Genomic DNA, 19687 nt, shown 5'->3' on the forward strand with positions numbered 1-19687 from the left:
GTCTCTAGCTGCTCCTCCAGGGAGCAGAGTCCAAGGAGAGGTGGGAGAAGGTGACTTGCAAACACAATCATTTTCCAGTGTCCGTAATAGAGGTTTGGTTAGATCTTTGGTGTGAATTGTAAAGAACAATTGTGTTTTCCTGCAAATGGGCTGCAATCATATGGATTTATTGATTATTATTGATTCACCATAACACACTGCAAGACTTAGTTGCTCACATTTCTATTACATACAAATGCTCTTTGAATTCAAGCAGTGGGGATTTTCCAGTTATTCAGCCTCGACATTCCAGGAACAAGTCAACCCTGTGAGCAGTTACGATAAGCACAGACTGAACAATGAGTCTGCAGCAGAGCTGGCTGCAATTAAGAGGCAGGAGGTTATTTGTGTGTATCCTGTGGACAGATCTGCAGTTAACATCTGTAAACTAGTCAAGAAACATACATCAACTGTATATGATAGCACATCAGTTTGAAAATACAAGTGTTTTTGTGTAGGTTTTCCTCTCGGTGTGAGGGTCTAAGGACAGAGGGTGTCACTTGACTGTAAAGCACTTTCAGGCACATTGTGTTTGTGTTGTTAGGCTATACAAATAAAATCACATCTTTATTTGTGTTATGGGTTACAAACAGAGAACAGAGGTAAATGTGGTGTAACAATATGGGGAGCGTATCTCAATAGACCAATATCCCCTAACATATCAATGGGTGTCAGCTGCTCTTGGCTATGGGCTTCCATATTTGAACATTTTACAGAGTTATAAAATCACTATAAAAGTATTTGACCATAGACAACGCTAATGTCTCACTTTAGTGAATGAGGCTGACATTTGCTCTGATTAAGGGTCGTATATGTCGTATATACTGTATATAGACATATATACAGTATATATATGTATATAACAATATCAGGCAATATTTTATTGACATCACATAGTCTTTAATATCAATGATCATTTATATACATACAAAAAGGAAAACTTCGTTTTCTTTGTGTACTAAGAACAACACACCGTTCACTTTATTAAGACACAATACAGCAGAGATCTCAACCTCCTATTATAAGTCACAATGGTGATTCTTTTTTTTAATTAAGATCTATTTGGCATCATAAAGATATTTTTTATTATCATATTTATTTATGTAAAGCATACTATATCAACCCACATGTTTTTATTTTGAAATTCTGTGAAATATCAAAATAATTGCTTTATCACGATAGAAAATTCATGATATCATTTTGTGCACTACAGTGACATTAATCACCTGATCAACATATTAAGAAACATTCAATGACACAGATCACTTTATTAGAAACACTCCACGGACATTGTCCAGTATAGTAGGAACATCATGTTACAGGATTCTTCTTTGCATAAGTGATGCTGGATATATCTTGTAAGAACCTGCAGCAGGTGATCAGTGTTTTTCTATCCTTTTAATTTGTACCTTCTCAACTATTTCCTTACACCCAGGTAGCACAGTGGGTCTGAAAAGGGAAAAATAATAAAGAATAGAATAATCATCATCATCATCATCTTCTAACGGACTAAACACAAAGCAAATTGAACAATATGCCTGTAACACTGCATTATGTAATAACACCGCATTATGTAATAATGTAATAAATTTGCATGCCATTATGTAATAACTGCCGCATTTTGTAAAAATCTGCTGCATTATGTAATAAACTGCTTGAACGCAATATGTAATAAATGTTGCCACATTATGTAATAAGTTATTACATATTGCGGTGGTTATTACATAATGTAACAATTGGTGCATTATGTAATAACCAACCGAAATTTACATTTTCATTGATAAAAACAGCATAATAATGTGTATTTTAATCAAAATTAATACTTAAGAGGACAGTATGTAAAACTATTGCTTAGCTTACATTGTAACAATCGACCTTTTAATGCCTTTATAAACTCAGTAATGACATATGTCAAACAACAAGTTGAGCCTAGGAGTAGTGCTGCCATCAGCTGGCCACTAAAAATAATGACACAACATGAAATATGTGTCCAGGCAAAAACATGGATAGCCAGTCTGCACAAAAATGACAAACCACAAATGGTGGCTCACAATTAATTAATTAATTGAGCCCTGTAAATTACGTAAGTGGTCTGTATTTCTATAGAGACTACTCCCGGTCAAGCCACACGTTTTGATATAACATGTGTGGGGGTTTTCTCAAAACTGTGGGAGGAGTTACACGCCAAAAGAATGGGTGGAAGAATACAGAGAGACTGACAAGCCCCTCCCTAAGTCCCCTCTTCTCCTTACACACGCACACACAGGCACACACACACCTGTCCCTAACTCTCCAAAAGCTCTGAGAACAGAGAAAACAGCAAGTTGTCATATTTCAAGAACGGTTGATGATAGAGATACAATTTTACAATACAAAAATCTGCATTATAAAATTTGAAAACGTGGATTGAACCCTTAAAACTTGAGGTATTTAAACAAATCATTTTGACGACAGACTATAATATGACATTTTTGACCGATTTTGGACGACATACTATACTATGACGTTTTTGAGTGATTTTGGACGACATACTATACTATGACATTTTTGACCGATTTTGTTCGACATACTATACTATGACTTTTTGACTGATTTTGGACGACATACTGTAGTATGACTACTATGAGCTTTTGTCAGTCTGTCTGAGCTTCACACTGGTGGCCAAAACTAAAAAAAGACAAGATCCTAAACCTTACTGACGTGAAGAACCATGAGGAAGTGGGTCTGACACCTTGAGAACTTGAACAACACAATTTCACGTTCTCATGAAGTAGATCAGCTGATTAAAGTTAATCTAATGTTTGAAAGACTCTGAGAATTTTAAAAACTTAAGAAGATGTAGTTTGCAATCATCAGCACAAGTAGCTCACCCCATCGGAAGATGACTTGTGTCTTTGAGGTTGTGAATTCAACTCTTTCTGTCAACTGAATTTCTGCACTACTTTCAAACTTCGGCCCAAAATAAGAAGTTAAAAATACCAGCAACATGTTGTTCTGCAACTTCTTCTGGAACAACAAGACTTGTATGTCTGAGGTTGTCAGTTCAAGTCTAATGATGAACTCAAGTGTATGAGTTCAGTGTTCAAAGTAAACCTGAAAATCTGCAGGAGCTGGTAGCTCAGTGGACTAGAACGCTTATGTCAAGTCCTGACATCGTAGGTTCAGTTCTTGTGAGGAGCAGCAGCTTTTAAAGCTCACCCTCCAATCTCAAGAATTTAAAAATACCAGCAACGTGTTGTTCTGCAGGTCAGTAAGAATAGCTTGTGCTGTAAGAGTCAGACTTGTATGTCTGAGGTTGTCAGTTCAAGTCTTATGATGAACTCAACTGTTTGAGTTCAGTGTTAAAAGTGAACAGTCAAGAGCTCTAAGAGAACCTGAAGAACAGTGAAGAGCAGATAGCTCAGTGGACAAGAACACTGCTGTGAAGTCCGTAGATTGTAGGTTCAGTTCTTGTGAGGAGCAGGAGCTTTTAAAGGTCAACATCCAAACTCAAGATTAAAAGCAGACAGCAATCCTAGACGAAGGCGGCCTTGGTGGCGTGGTGGCATTGTTCCAAACCATAAGGTTGTGTCTCAACAGTGAGGTGGCAGGTTCAGTTCCCCACCTGGCGGTTGTTCATTGGAACAGAACCAAACCTAACCTCTTGCTGACCGACACAGCACACCAGGTGACCAACCCCGAGTGAGTCGTACCCCCCGGTGGCCAGCAGGGCCCCAGTGAGTCGTACCCCCCGGTGGCCAGCACGCAGTGAGTCACCCCCAGTCAGGCTCACTGGACTCACTGGACAGTTGGAGTGGTGGGGGCAGGCCCACCTCAACTGTAAATCCATAAGACAGTTGGGTGGTGGTGGCAAGGCCACCACCAAGTGTCTTAATGCGGTTACCTTTTGCTGCACAGTGTAATATAAAGTATTTGACCTTTGACCTTTCCATGCCCCTCCTCCTCCTCTCAGTCCTGCCCTGCCCCTCTGCTTCTCTCACTCCATCCCTGCCCCTCTGCTCCTCTCACTACCTGCCCTGCACCTCCTCTCACCTCACCTCACCACCTGCCCTGCCTCTCCTCTCCTCTTCTGTCCCAACCTCACTTCTTCCAACCTGCCCTGCCCAAACCTCACTTCTTGCACAACCTGCCCTGCCCCACCCCTGCAAGGCTGCCGAATGGAACCTGCAAGGCTGTGGTATCGAACCGGTCACCTTGTAACTCACGCATTCCCATGGTTGTGAATAAAACCACTGCACCACCAAATCCTACTGCTACCAGGACTTTCGGTCTCATTTCAATCTTCACTTTGGATGTTGACCTTTAAAATATACTGGTCCTCACAAGAACTGAACCTACAAGCTCTGGATTTCACAGCAGCATTCTTGTACACTGAGCTACCTGCAACTTCTCTTCTCCAGGTTCTCTTAGAGCTTTTGACTGTTTACTTTGAACATCACACTCAATCTGGTGAGCATAAGACTCGAACTCATAACCTTTGACATGCAAGTCTTATTATTACAGCACAAGTTACTCTTGCTGCCCTGCAGAAGGAAACGTTGCTGGTATTTTTAAATTCTTATGTTGGTCTGAAGTTCTAAAGTTGAAAGAAGTTCAGTTGATTGCAAGACTTGAACTCACAACCTCAGCGATCCAAGTCTCTTTCTGATGGTGTGAGCCATTCATTCTGATGGTGACCCTCCGACTTACTTGGTGTACTTAACTTTCTCGTCCAGGTCAGAATTTTGAAAACTGTCAATTGATGGTTATCATAAGACTTGAACTCACAACCTCAGACATACAAGTCCTGCTCCTCAAGGAGGAGCTATTCTTCCTGAGCTGCAGAACAATACGTTGCTAGTATTTTTAACTTCTTAATTTGGTCTTTAATTTGAAAGCAGTGCAGAAGATCAGTTGACAGTAAGAGTTGAACTCTCAATCTCAGTGACACAAGTCATCTTCTGATGGAGTGAGCTATATGTGCTGTTGAACAGACGGTGAAATTCTTGGTGTTCTTGAGTTTTTAAAATTCTCAGAGTCTTTCAAACTTCAGAATCACTTTAATCAGCTGATCTACTTCATCAGACCATGAAGTTGTGTTGTTCAAGTCCTCAAGGTGTCAGACTCACTTCCTCATGGTTCTTCACTGTCTTTTTTTAAAGTTTGGTCACCAGTGTGAAGCGCAAACAGACAGACAGACAAAAGCTCATAGTTTAGCATGTCGTCCACAATCGGTCAAAAAAGTCATAGTATAGTATGTATGTCGTTGAGTGATTTTGGACGACATACTATATTATGACGTTTTTGACCGATTTTGGACGACAAACTACACTATAACATTTTGACCGATTTTGGACGACATACTATACTATGACTTTTTTGTCTCATTTTGGACGACATACTATACTATGACTTTTTGAGTGATTTGGGACGACATACTATACTATGACGTTTTTCATTTGATTTTGGACGACATACTATACTATGACGTTTTTGACCGATTTTGGACGACATACTAAACTATGACGTTTTTGAGTGATTTTGGACGACATACTATACTATGCCTTTTTGACCAATTTTGGACGATATACTATAGTATGACGTTTTTGAGTGATTTATGACGACATACTATAACATGACATTTTTCATTTGATTTTGGACGACATACAATACTATGACCTTTTGACCGATTTTGGATGACATACTATACTATGACTTTTTTGTCTCATTTCGGACTACATACTAAACTAGATCGGCAATTCCGTGCCAAAATTTCGAGTGTGCCTGCAGTTCTTGCGGCATGTGTCGTCTGGTGCGATAAACTGCGATTGTGTAAAAACCGTAACATGTACTAAAACTTTGACTTAGGTGAGAAAAGTCCCAAGTCTTGTGACTCGTTTAAAGTTCCAACCACGTTTCTACGTTAAAGTATAACGACACTGTGATGCTCCAAAATGGGCTTGGTTTTCTTGGTTTTCTCCTTTTTTCGTCCGTTTCCCATTCATTTTAATAGGGAATTTTTTGGCAGTTTTTCAAGATTTTTGTCGCCATGGTTACTTGAAAGTCTTAGAAAAGTTATAGCACACCATTCCCGATCAGGCCGCACGTTTTGATATAACATGTGTTGGGGTTTTCTCAAAGCTGCGGGAGGAGTCACGCGCCGAAAAACGGGCGGAAGAGGAAAATGAGAATATCAAGAGATGCTTCAGCTCAATGCATACTAGTGAGAACTCTAGGTTCTCACTAGTATGCATTGCAGCAGCAGGCACTAATAAAAACAACACGAAATGAGCTTTGTGTGTCCTCTATGTGTTTACCATAAACATAGTATTTTTCTAAATGTGCATCAAGTGTTCGTCACTTTCAAGGAATAAAATAAAACACCTGATATTGTTGTATTCAATGTTGTACTTTCAAAAGTGTAACAGCTTACAAACTCCATCTGAACTGTGTCGGACAAAGTGTGACAGCAAAAGTAAACACATCTATTCAATTTTTCTTTAATCTGCCGAGTTAACACAAATATTTCAACAGAGCGTCACTGTTCAACAAGATACTGTAGAAATTAGAACAGAAGAAAATATGATTTCTCCAGTCATAACTGTGATTGAATGTAAAGATACAGAGAGAAACGGTACAAGGCTGCTCATGTGGAGCAGTCTACGGACTGATTGGCTGAGAGTATCCAGTGGGATAGAGTGCAGACTAGCGCATTCTCATGTGCAAACTGTGTTTGGGTCCATCCACCCGCTCCAACTTCTCAAAGTGTTTCCTCGCATTACGGATGTTGATGAGCGTAGCTGCAGATGCTAGAGAAAAGAGACTAGGTTAAAGTCTTGTTATGATGATTTGACTGAGAAAGGCTCTTCACAGTACTTACGAATCGATGGGTCTGACATGATGACCATGACATATGTGTTGGAGGTGAAGACGTCAATGAAGGCGGCAAAGTTGGAGTTCCTCACTTCCATGCTTTGGAAAGAGGCTGCGAGTTTGCTGGAATAAAAACAAAAGCATCAGAAAACGCCACAAAACTGCAGCAGTTGATGTGGGTTGAAGTATAGAGCTCCAGATGTCACGCGACTCAGTTCAGTGTTACCATGGCAGGCAAAGACGCAGTCAAAATGAACTAGACCGGTGCTGGATTCAACCTGTCGGGAGTTCACTGCGCACTTTAAATCCAGGGAGATCTACCGATATATCGTAAAACCACAGGGTGAATATATCGGATGCTTGTAATGCTTCCAGTGGGTTAGAGTGCAGACTAGCAGACTATTGCATCCTTATAAGGCTTCCGGCGTGCCAGAATGGTTTGTTTTATATAGAACTTTGATGACCAAAGCTGCTTTACACTACAGTTTGCCATTCACCCATTCACTCACACTTTCATACATCAACAAGTGTCTTGCCCAATGTCTACTGGCTAAAAACAGTGTTGTTGTCACTGGAGGGAGGGCAAATGTCATGTTGGAATAACGTAGGACATCATTAGCATTAGCACAGGGCAGTGTCATGTAAATAACTTCTGATTAGCTCTTGGTAAATCTAGTCTGAGTCCATGATGTACCAAAAGCTAACCACAAAATCCATTGCTTGTGTTTGTTCCCCTCACTCTGTCTTCTTCTGCTCACTGTGAGCACGTTTCAAAGCAGTGATTCACCTCCACCATCTCTCAGGATCTGTGGGGATCAAGTAAAATGTCGCCATCATCTATTCACCATCTTCACTTTTATGATGGAATCAGTTGTCTGACATATTGCCCGACTTATGTGTGGTCTAGTATATACATCGACAGCACCGTTGCCTGCCACAGGGCATTACCTTGGTCGCGTGACGTCAGTTACAGGAGCTCTACAGATGCTGTTTTTGCAGCTTGAACTTACCTACAGCTGAGTTTGAACTGTTTGATAATGTTACTGATCTTCTCAAATCTGTGAGCATCACGCTGCTCTTTGCACTGATAGTGAGAGATCACCTGCATTTACAAAGAATAGCATGTCAGAATAAGATCAGGGGGTTTGCTTGATCCAGATTTTCAGCCTGGACACTGCTGAGAGAATGTTTGCTCTTACCAGAAAGGTGGCTCTCTCAAACAGAAGAACTTCATCTGCCTCAATTATCTGTGCAAAGTTCCTCAGGTTTGTCTCCAGCTGCTGGACATTTGGGATGAGCTGGTACACTATGCTGGACCAGGCCTGCAGAGACAAAGTCAAAATCTCTCAAACTATGAACTTTACAAGCTCAAAATTCTAAATAATTATCATTATAGTACACTATATTATATTTATATGTATAGATTCACAACCTTATACAGAGTTTCATCCCAGATTGATGTTCTGAAGCACGTGCAAGCCAAAGGTCTGGACAGTCTCTTTAAATCTTCTTCACGCTCCTTAAAGATCTGCAACAGTGATGTTAGTGAGTGACAGGAACAAAAATTGTTCCTTTATAAACACACACACATATACATGGACATTTCACTATACGGCCCAATCTCAATGTCCACACAGAGCATCATGTTTTTCCTCACCAGATCTCTCTGGTCTTCCTGGACCAGGTCCATTTTGTGCACAAGGCAGAAGACTTTAGCGTCAGGAGAGTTCTGCAGGATGGCCTCCAGACATGACTGGTAGTAGTGCATGTCTTTCTCCAGCTCACGGCTCTCCACATCAAATACGTAAATAAGAACCTCGACATTTCTGAAAATGTTGTCCCTCTGGCTGGTGAAGTAGTTCTCCATGAAGGTGTCTTGGCTGATGAGTGGAGAAGCAGAGAGCAGTATTTAAAAAGGGGCAGTTCAGTTATTGAAGTGTGGTTTAAAGAGGCACTGATCAGCCTATAACACAGATGCTGTTAAAACATGGATGCCAGCAGGGATGCAGGAACTTTAGTACCTTAGTTTACCTAATAGCATCTACACCTACTGAAAAGCTTTAAGAATCAGATTATCGCCCTTAGACACAGAGAAAATTAAATGTTACATTACAGCACACACGATCCATTGTTCCATGTGGACATGGACATCACTAAGTTCAAAGTTGTGTCTTGTAGAACTGCATTGTGTGTTCATAATAAATAAAAAAGTACATTAATGCAACTACTTTGTGGTCTTTTTTTTAATGTAAACACTATTTTTTAATGATGCCCCAGGTTTGAGAGATCCAAATTTGCAGCATTGGTTCACCTTTCAAGTAAAATAGGTGTGGTAACTCAAAAATATCTAAATGAATCAATCTTGAATTGAAATGAATCAAAGTGAATCAGATCGGGGCAGGAAATCAGCAGTGATACCTCGCCCTAGCTAAAAATCAGTTTTTTTCCTGGTGGCTGGAAGCAACATTTTCACAGTGGTCTGCATCTCAAGCTGTTTCCTGGTGCAGAGGGTGCACACAGTGCAGTCAGTACTGAATATGTAAAAAAAAACCTTCCCTTCAAAAGTGGTTTTATAATAGAGAGATGTACTTTACCCTCCACAGTCCCACAAGTTTAGAACCAGATTGCCAAGAAAGCGCACGTGGGAGTGCTCCACATCAACTGCATTCAACAGAAGAGTGTCAAATTTTACTTAGATGATGCAAAAGTCACACACCACATTCAAAATGTGTCCTTATATAGCACATTTCATTCAAAATGCTCTTACTTGTAGCTCCAAGGCGACGTGTGTCTCTGGCTATGTAATTGGCAAAGATGATTGATCTCATACTGGTCTTTCCAGACCCGCTCTTTCCCATCAGTAGTACCTGAAAAGACATTGGTATACAAGTTAAAAACTGTTAAATAAGATGTAAATAAGAAGTCATCTCATGATTATTAGTTATTAAATAGTGTAAATGGGGTAGGATTAAATCAGCGGATGCTTTTTCCAATTTCATTTTGGGCATGTTTTTTCTTTTGTTTGTTTGTTTTTAAAATTGTCACATGTTCACATTTTGTTCAAAATAAAGCCTTAAGTCATCCATTCATGTATTTAGAATTAAACCAATGATGGCTACTTTGTAATAAAAGTGTGGAGTATGATGATGTGCAATGTGCTGAGACCAAGAAGTGATGCTGACAAAAACATTTTAAACATTTACGGGGGACTTCAGAGCATTGGAAAACATCTGAAAGCTTTAATGTTTACATGTAGGGCCTACAGTGCATGGCCTATATGAGTATATTACAAGCATCTTACATAAGCGGAGTACTTAAATATTATTGATTCTGAATGTACGCTTTTATATCAAATGTCAAACTTTTACTCCACGACATTTTACAAATAAACTATATATTTTCCTTTTTGTATCTTTAATACCTTGTTATTTTAGAACCGAAGACTCTTGTTAGCTTAATGACCTTGGAATCACAGACCAATGGTTAAGACAGCAAATCAAGTAGTACAGTTTCACAATGAGCACCTGTGATATACATGACAAAGTCTGGGGATGCTGTGGAGAATGTTCTGCTGCCTGAAATATTCTCCAGCATGACTAGTTTGGCCACGGGTCAGTAATGGTCTGGGTAGAAGTATCCTTGGTACCCTGACTGCTGTTAGCTACTGGGATGAGATCTTCAGACTCATTGTTACACCATATGCTGGTGCAGTGTTCCTCTGGTGCCTGGGTTAATGGTTTTGGTTTACAGTGATCGTTCTTACATTATCTTGCTCAACTGGAGTATTTAATTAATCGAGATCTGAGATGTGTGATGCAAGTGTTCACTTTATTTTATTGACCAGTGTAAATAAAAATGAAAAAGTAATGGTTGGTGAGGGCACAGTACAGACGTCAATGAGGTAGCAGCTATTCCGTCTACTGTTATAGACAGTCAACACAAAAACAAGGTGAATCCACTAATGTTTTGCTTTGTTTTTATCATATGGGCATTTTGTCCACATGGAAAGGCCAGTTTGGGCGCCCTGGAAACTATCTTTTGGAAACGTCAACCAATATGATAGAGTGGGAAAACAATAATTTCATAAACCGTCACCTTTTTCTTCATAGCTGAGCTTGACATCCCCCTCAACAGCAGCAGCAGCCGCAGCAGCAGCAGCAGCAGACACTGTGTTGGTGTGAGCTGCAGGTCAGATGACGCGCTCTCTCTTTCCTTTTTCTGGGGAGAAAAGTGCAAACAAATATTGATCTCTCTTTGCTGCCAGTGAAAAACCCTGTAAGTCACAGAAGACAAATGCCTACGCTTAAACGGTAACGATGATAATGAGCTCAACACACGCGGAGGAAATGTGTATAAACATCTTACCAAGACTCATCAAACTCTTCTCCGTTCCGGAGTAAACACCTAAGCTAATGCTAACTTAGCTAGCACGACAGACACATACATGTCAGTTGGCTTAGCCAGGCTAAACGGCTAGCTTGCTGAATTCAAATTCAAAAGAGTGTCCTCTACTTACCGAGTCTCTTGTATTTTAACAGTCAAAATGTGTCCCCTGGTTAGTTTTTTAGGAAAACAGAGACACACACATTACTTTGTGGAAACAGCCAGTGAAGTCAGGATCAGCTGCTTCCTGTTTACGACAAAGTCACATGACGAGGTGAAGGACTGTAAGCCCCGAGTTTCGTCTAACAAGTGTGTTTGTTTTTAATATTTTATTAGTATACGAAACGGTTTACAATATATTCTCAGTAAACAACATAGTAAAACAGAGAGACAGTAGAGATGGAAAGAAAAGAAAAGAGAAAAAACGAATATATGTATACATATTGTCTGGGGGTCAGAAATACATTGAAAGCACTACACGTTGAAATAGCTTTAAGAGCTTTCTTTTTCTCAGAGTATTTGATTGAAAGATTGTATTGCTTGAATTCGTTATTAAAAGGAGTGAAGCATGTTTTTTTTTTGAGTATTTACAACATATGAATGTGACATTTTGACATTATGATTAAGAGATGAATTCAATAAATAGAGCTACTTTATTGAGCTCTGTTTTCAAAGAGACCAAACAACATATTCTTCCAAAACAACTAAAATGTTTCACAATGTTATTATGGATAAAATCACACAATTTTTGCCAAAACAATTGGGAAATACCAAAACAAGTTTCAGAGCAATCATGTCTTACAAATTCCAGCCCTGTTTTCACACACATACGCACAAACATTTGGATCTGTCAGTTCTGTTTAGGTTCAGTTTGTAATAAACATAATAGAATAGGTTTTTAAATCAAATATTCATATATATATATTTACCCACACAACCCTCTGGTGGAGGATAAAGCAGTAGATGATGGATGGATGGATATATATTTATATTGTTTACATGTTTTAAGTAAACATTTAATAATGTGTTAATAAGTTTAAATTAAAGTAAGTGTTTATAAAGCGACTGGGAACCATCAATTACCAACCCCCTCTGAGAATCAGCTGCGATTTAGGTACCACTAAGAGCAGCTGATCAGCTGATCTTCGAGACCGCAGAGGCACATATGGCTACAGCAAATCAGAGAGGTAGAGTGGAGCTAGACCATCAAGACATTTATACACAAATAAAATCATTTTAAAATCTATCCTATAACACACTGGGAGCCAATGTAGGAGTAAAGGTTGATTATGCTTAATAAATGCTTAATTAAAGTTCTGTAATGCTTATACTGTACCTTAATAAAGGTGAAGTATGCTTATGTAATGCTTTTAGTGCTATTATACATGCATGATTACAAAAATGTTACATGTCGTATTACAAGGTATTACACTGGTGGTATGCAACAGTATTTTGAAATAACATGGTATAATTGTATTATTGCACTAGAAATAAGATATTACTAAATTATGATGTCATCCCCAGTCTGTGACCCCCCACCCCACACACACACTCCTGTAAAAAAAAAAAAAGGTCCTTGGTCAGACCATGTCACAAACCCAGGACTTTTTGCCAGTACTCTGCCATCTGATTAGAGTTATGGTTATAGATTATCTAATCACTAAAAATAGTGGATTTATTAAAAATGCAGAGCAATAAAAGTATTGTAAAACTTTATTGTTTGCTTACTGTATGTAATCTCCAAATTGTAACCCACTTCTCAGGCAATCAGTGAGAACACTTAAAGCTGACTAGAGAAACGCAGACAATTCATCCATCAGAATTAATAAAAGACAACATATCAACAACAGAGGTCTATTCACCAGTGCAGGGGGGGGTCTTTCCACTCATAAAGGCATACATGTCTTCTTCAATCATTAACAAATCAATACAAACTTTAAACATCATCCAATATATAACCCTTCAGCTTCAACACCCCAAGTATATGGAACTCACATACAGACAATATTTTATTATTGTAATGTATGGAATTTTAAAATACATATTTATGAATGGCGTTATTTATTAGTAATGGTGCACATCTAAGAATATATACATTTTCCATTCCCAGCATGAATTAGTTTATGGCGTCTGACGAATAATTCAAATTGTTGAGGTTTATTGTGAACACAGAACCAGTCAAAAAAAAAATGATACAGTCATTTTTCAAGAAAGAGACATGAGACAGAAAGAGAAGACATGGTGTAGATAAAAAGCATTTGGGAGTAATATTCAGGTAGTGCTGTCCACTGTGGTGTTCCTTTACATTTGATCTCTGAGTTTGGCCAGCCTTGAAGACAGTTCATCCTTTAAATAAGAGAAAGCAAATACATGCAGAATTAAGGAGATGATAATGGCTAAACAATACATTTTAAACAATTGTTTGTAGACTGATTTTAATTTTTATTACGAGTATTATTTTCACTTTCATCTAAATGACAAGTGACGGTTTAGGATTTTTTCACAGAATAGGGGAATATTGTATTTTAAAAATCACAAGAACTTTACCCTGTCTAATACACAAATGTTCACTTTCCCTGGAAACATGGCTGCTGGCAACCTATGGCAACCTATGATAATCATAGACTTCAAATCTTAAGCACAGGAAGAGACATGGACTTCAGCCAAAGGTCTTGAACGCTAACCCCTTTGTTGAGGATGTCACAACTACAAATGTGAACCTTCTGCTGCAGGTGTGAAGAGGATGAGATGGTCATGATTTTGCCCAACACACATTCCAAAAAACGTTGCAACTTTGTGTAAAACAACTATTTTTCTAGGGATGCACCGATATGACTATTTCTGCCGATACCGATATCCGATATTAATATTGCTGCTATGGCCGATAACCGATATCTACCGATATCGATATGTTTTAAAAAAAAAGTTTCTGAGATGATAAATGTTTGTACAGAATGAAAATCATGCAAGCTGAATTTTTTAATGTCTTCCTTTATTTTCAAAACATGTTTTACCTCCAAATAACAAGGTCACATAAGACACAAGTAACCAACTACAAGTAAAGGTTTTTAGAAACCTTTACCACTTGTAGCAAGTGTGTAACTAAATTAAAGTACAGTTTAACTCCCTCAACTCACTAAACTCCTGTGAGAAAGTTTGGATCATAAATTACAAACATGAACATAAATAAAAATAATACCCTGCCAAAGTTACTGTAACCGAGATAAGGGCGTCTATACTGGGTACGTAAATAAAGTCAACAACCCTTCCTCCCAGCAACAACAACCGCGCCACTTCCCTTAACAATAAAACTACACAACAGATATGAGAAACAATACCTGACAAGCTCTACTTGAGAGAGAGCTGCCATAATAAAAAAAACATGTTAAAATACTTTATCAAACTTGCCAGTATTCATGGCAACCAGATATTTATTCAATTGCAAAACATCGGAAAAGTAGCACCGACTTGGCAGGTTGTTGTGGGGTTCAATATGCACTATCAACCGTCGGAACCCTCGGCTGCTCGTCAAGAGCAATCATTTCCATTACCTTGACCGTTATTGCCCTGGCCACTGTCTTCCTTTGGTCGAATCCCAGCTGCGCTGCTTTCTTTTTTGTCTGCCGCCTAATGTTACTAGCGTTAGCTTCCTGCCGTTGTTTGTGTACTTCAGGGTGGCGGTTTTTCAAATGACATAATCAAATTTGTGGTATTGAATGACTTGACGAGGAACCCTCCTCGCATTACCTCGACTTTGCAAGTGTTGCATAATGCTTTTCGTGTATCTTCAATTGACACCCTGAAAAATCGCCCACACCGCTGACATTATCTCTCCTCAACACACACACACACACACACACATCTCTTGTGCTGCGCTTGCGTCACTGATGCTGTCATATGCCCAAACAAATGCCGCATGACCTCCCCTTCCCGATACACAAACAGCAATTAGATGGGTATAAACATTGGTTGTTAAAATCGGCGCAGTTTCACTCATTGGACCGATGCCGATATGTTAAAAAATGACGAACATCGGCCGATAACAATATTAATGCCGATATATCGTGCATCCCTAATTTTTTCGTCAATAAAAAGTTCAAGGCTACATGGAAAAACAGATCGTAGCCCTAAAACATTCACCTAATAAAAGCTACACCTGATTTACAATACCTTGAGAATAAACAGTACACACAACCACACTTCAAAACCTGAACTTTTATATATATATATATATATATATGTATATGTAGATAAATAATCAGGTACATATAGCAGTAATTGTAGCGAGGTTTTGTTCTTCATATAGTCAAGATGATACATGACACATGTGAGCAAGTGGCAAGTGTTACCTGTTCTGCAGAGGCCACGCTGGTACCCACTGATCCCGTCTGTCCTTGTGGGAGCTCCATATTCAGGTCCAACCTAAACACAATGAACCACCCAACAATTCAACTACTTTTACACCTTTGCTTTCACTACGTACATTACAGAATAATGCTTAATGTTTATTTATTCCTCGACTGCCATTTACACTGCAGGCTATGTTAATTATATAAATGAAAAGCTTACCCTGCTTCATCAGCCATTTCGTGCAGCAACGAGTCCACTTGATTCTGAGACACAGATTTTTAACATTAGCTTTACAGTGATTTTTTTTGAGACACTGTAAGAACAACAGAAAAGATTGTGAAGAGTAGAGCAGAGAAATTCACCTGTGGAGTGGTGAGTGTTGTTGTGCTGCTCATGGTGTCTTCCATCTGGGCTGTCTGAACATCCAGAGTTTCAAACTGGTGTTCAAATTTGTCCATGAGTCCAGAAATCTAGGAAGAAAAAGGTGAATTGTTTGATGGCGCAAAGAATACGAGAAAGAGAGAGAGCATGTTCACGTTTAAACAAATATACCTTTTCCAGGTTCATACTCTTCAGAGTAGCATCCATGCCTTTTACCACTCCAGACATAGATTTTGTCACCTGTGAAATTAAACACAATCAGACACCTTCAGTTACTACTACTACTTATAATAGTAATAACAAGTCATGTGGTTGTAATTATCGCATACTATATATATATATATATATATATATATATATATAACTAAATGTTGAATGTAATACATTTAGTCACTGGCTCCAAGTTCATTTGAGTTTGACACCCCTGCTTTACCCTGTAGCTGATTTGCTAATATGCATTGAGCCTAATTTTAATGTACCTGGTTCATTGTGAGTGCAGATTGAACCCTTGCCGCGACTGCGTCCACCCGAGCGCTCATTCTCAGGTAGTTGACCGACTGGTTCTTCTGTCTGATGGCATTCTCTGCATGGATCCTCGCCACTTCCATATTCCCTTTCTGGATGGCCTAGAGATGACACATCCATAAAGTGCTTCAGTGACATATTTCAACCTTCTTGTGTTATCTTGACCACTGGCTTCATTCAGAGGTGCAACTTACTTTCTTGACTTTGGCCTTCTCTGCTTTTTCGTCTTTGTCACATTTCTTGGCATTTCTTTGGAGATCTTTAGCAGCAAACTTTAAATTGAAGAGATGTTCTGAAACGTAAGTTAAAGAAAAACAACTGACAAACAAACAGGTCCACGTTTTTACCATCAGCTGAATCCTGTTGTTTGAGCGACAGAACAATTCCAGGTCTCTTGTTTAAACTTGCACAATTATTGACCTACCATGTATTCTATCATGAGGTACACATTTAGCTAAAGAAGAGCATTTTTATCCCATCATTCAAAGTATCTGGTTGGAAAATGTGTTAAGATGCCTGCTTCAGCTGACCACAAAATATATGCCATACATTAAAAGGAAAGTTCTGTTTGTTTTTTTGTTGTATGTATTGCAAATGCATGATATCGATTATAAAAACATTACTAAATTAAACCTTTTTTAATGATCGATTCATCGGTTTGTGATTTTCGTTAGCAATTAAAACATGCTCTCTGACTTTTGAGCTTCTTCAATGTGAAATTGTTTGGGTTTACTTTCTTAGTATAAAAAGGAAATAAATATTTATTTAAATTAAGATTTACAGTATTTTGAGTCTATTTTTTGTACACAGCACACATGCCATATTCTCATGCTCAATGCCGTCTTCTCCAGTTCTCCAAAAAGACTTTTTCGCTCTGATTCTGTGTGGATATGGCCGAGGTCTTTAGTTGTTTTGATTGAGGGACCCCAGTGACAGAAATGACATACTGTGTATTTAAGTTCTCATTCTTGCATTAGCCTATACAGTAGATAATATTTTTATGATGCTTCATTACTTTTAAAATCTATTAAATCATGAATATTGAAATGAAGCTTGCATTTCAAGATAGATATTTGCAAGATATTAGATATTTTTCCCAAATAATTTAGCTTGAGTGTAAAGTAGGGATGAGCCAGACATCAGACAGATATATCAAATCCAATACAATCTAAAAATCCTATATATCGGATGCTTCACTATGCACAGACTGTAAACAGATAAATAAAGAAACGGCATCAGCATTTTAGCTGAGTCATGTTGTGGCCTGTTTATTACTTCTTCGTGGAAGAATTATGTTTGTTACACCGTTGGAGAATTATGTATTTGAAATAGCTTCAAATGGCTGACAAATGTGTTATTAACTACTTAAACTAACAGCTTATTTTAAAAGGTCTAAAATGACTGTATCGTTCTGATATCGGCATCAACAGATACTCAAGTTTGTGATATTGGTATTGTGCCATCCCTAGTGTAAAGTACAATTAGATTAATATGACAAATTTAGACCTATATCAGCATTGGCTTTCTTTAAAAAAGTGATCAATCTTATTTTGTTTGTTGGTGTTACAAATTCTTCAAACTAAATATTTCCTAAAATCACAAATACATATTATTAAAATCATCATTTCTACACTGGTCTGAAAAATCCTGACTTTGTGAAGCTTTAATATAGCAGTGAAAAACACGGGCTAGTGGTGACAAATAATTACGTAACTGCACAAATTAAAGTGAAACTTCAATTGTTGACATTGTGTTGATGTCATTCAAGTAGTCCTATGTTGAATTAGAGAATACCAGGTAAATGAAGTTACGGAAATAAAATCAACTTCGAGTATAAAGAGTGTGGTGGTTCAGTTGTTAGATCCAGGTGTGAGTAATTGGGTATTTCCAACACTGTAACACATTAGCCTTCAGGCCTTCAGTCCAGTACTTGCCTATTTACGATCTCTGGAATTGACTTAAACAAGACTGCGTTATTAAATTAAACAGGACTAGCTTTTATCAGCGGAAATGTGACATATTTATCAACGTTTCGTCGATATAAAGGCAGAAATCTCCCCAGCCTGCCGTGTTGTGCTCAGTGAGCGCTCATACCCACCGCTATATCTCGGTTGTTTCAGTAAAAGGATACTTTCCATGTTCGGCATCTTGACGCAGCTGCTCCAAAACCTTGAATAGTTATTCTGTGAAAGTGTCCTGATACGTTAACGAACAATAACAGTTAAATTAAACAAAACTAGTCAGTGAAACTTGAGGCTTTTCGTGGTTTCGGTCGTCGTCTCCTAACCTACTTCCTGGTGTTTTACCAAAATATCACGTACGTCAGTAGTCACGTGGCGGCTGTATTCTACCTGACGTCAGTAGGGGGCGGGGCTGGCCCTTCCTCCTCCTATGAATATGAATGAAAATATACATTTTAAGAAGATATATGATACGGACTTTCTAAGAATTCTGAGATTAAAGCCAGAATTCTGAAAATAAAGTTAGACTTAAACACTGTGTTTAAAAAAAAATATATATATACATTAAAATATGTATTGTTATATATAATATATATATTGTATTGTATGTAATGAAATGCCTTCATATTTTGTATCACAAATCTTCAATGTCATATATTTTAAAATAATGTAAAATACTTTATTATATAGCCACACTATATACTTTATTGTTTCCCAAGTCATTGGATTTATAATAATTGATCTTTTCTAGACTTGAATTTGTGTATGTTCTCAATCCTTTGAAATAGTTTAATGCTGTGATGTGAACAACTTGGCAAGGTCACTTCCTACCTCGGTGTTTCTTGCACATTTAAAAGTAGAACTTATTAATCATGTCATAATTATTGGCTTCTCAGAAGCTTAGATGATTAGCACATTATTGTATTGGATGGAAATAGGCTGTTACATTATAAATATGACTACCTGATTTTCATTTTGTTTTTAAATTAATTGAGGTTAAGCACACACCAATGACAGTAGACTAAATTATACAACTGTACCGTGAATTTACAAGACAAAGTTTGGTCACACTCAATAGTGATTTGATTTACATTTAGCTCACTCTGCATTTTGTAAATGAATGAAAGCAATTTTAAAACATTTTATAAACAATGACCTTGTCACGACCAATATGCCCCATGGAGACCAAAACCTGG

At 38.1% G+C, this 19687-nt stretch overlaps 2 protein-coding genes across 2 annotated transcripts; both read right to left on the reverse strand.

Moving 5' to 3' along the window:
* Nucleotides 1-6502: 6502 nt before the first annotated feature.
* rraga (Ras-related GTP binding A) lies at nucleotides 6503-11543 on the reverse strand. The gene is made up of 10 exons (XM_044043104.1): nucleotides 11408-11543; nucleotides 10987-11109; nucleotides 9659-9758; nucleotides 9486-9552; nucleotides 8549-8771; nucleotides 8324-8419; nucleotides 8091-8213; nucleotides 7902-7993; nucleotides 6899-7014; nucleotides 6503-6827 (listed from the first exon to the last, which is right to left on the reverse strand). The coding sequence occupies exons 2-10, from the start codon at nucleotides 11011-11013 to the stop codon at nucleotides 6724-6726; spliced, it is 948 nt and encodes a 315-aa protein (XP_043899039.1). The 5' UTR covers nucleotides 11014-11109; nucleotides 11408-11543; the 3' UTR covers nucleotides 6503-6723.
* A 1426-nt stretch (nucleotides 11544-12969) lies between these two features.
* Nucleotides 12970-18851, reverse strand: chmp1b (chromatin modifying protein 1B). Its single transcript, XM_044043069.1, has 8 exons — nucleotides 18662-18851; nucleotides 16725-16822; nucleotides 16485-16631; nucleotides 16177-16245; nucleotides 15987-16094; nucleotides 15844-15887; nucleotides 15624-15696; nucleotides 12970-13620 (listed from the first exon to the last, which is right to left on the reverse strand). The coding sequence occupies exons 1-8, from the start codon at nucleotides 18675-18677 to the stop codon at nucleotides 13576-13578; spliced, it is 600 nt and encodes a 199-aa protein (XP_043899004.1). The 5' UTR covers nucleotides 18678-18851; the 3' UTR covers nucleotides 12970-13575.
* Between the last annotated feature and the right edge of the window lie 836 nt (nucleotides 18852-19687).

Source organism: Solea senegalensis, linkage group LG13 (assembly GCF_019176455.1).
Source record: "Solea senegalensis isolate Sse05_10M linkage group LG13, IFAPA_SoseM_1, whole genome shotgun sequence".
NCBI lineage: Eukaryota > Metazoa > Chordata > Actinopteri > Pleuronectiformes > Soleidae > Solea > Solea senegalensis.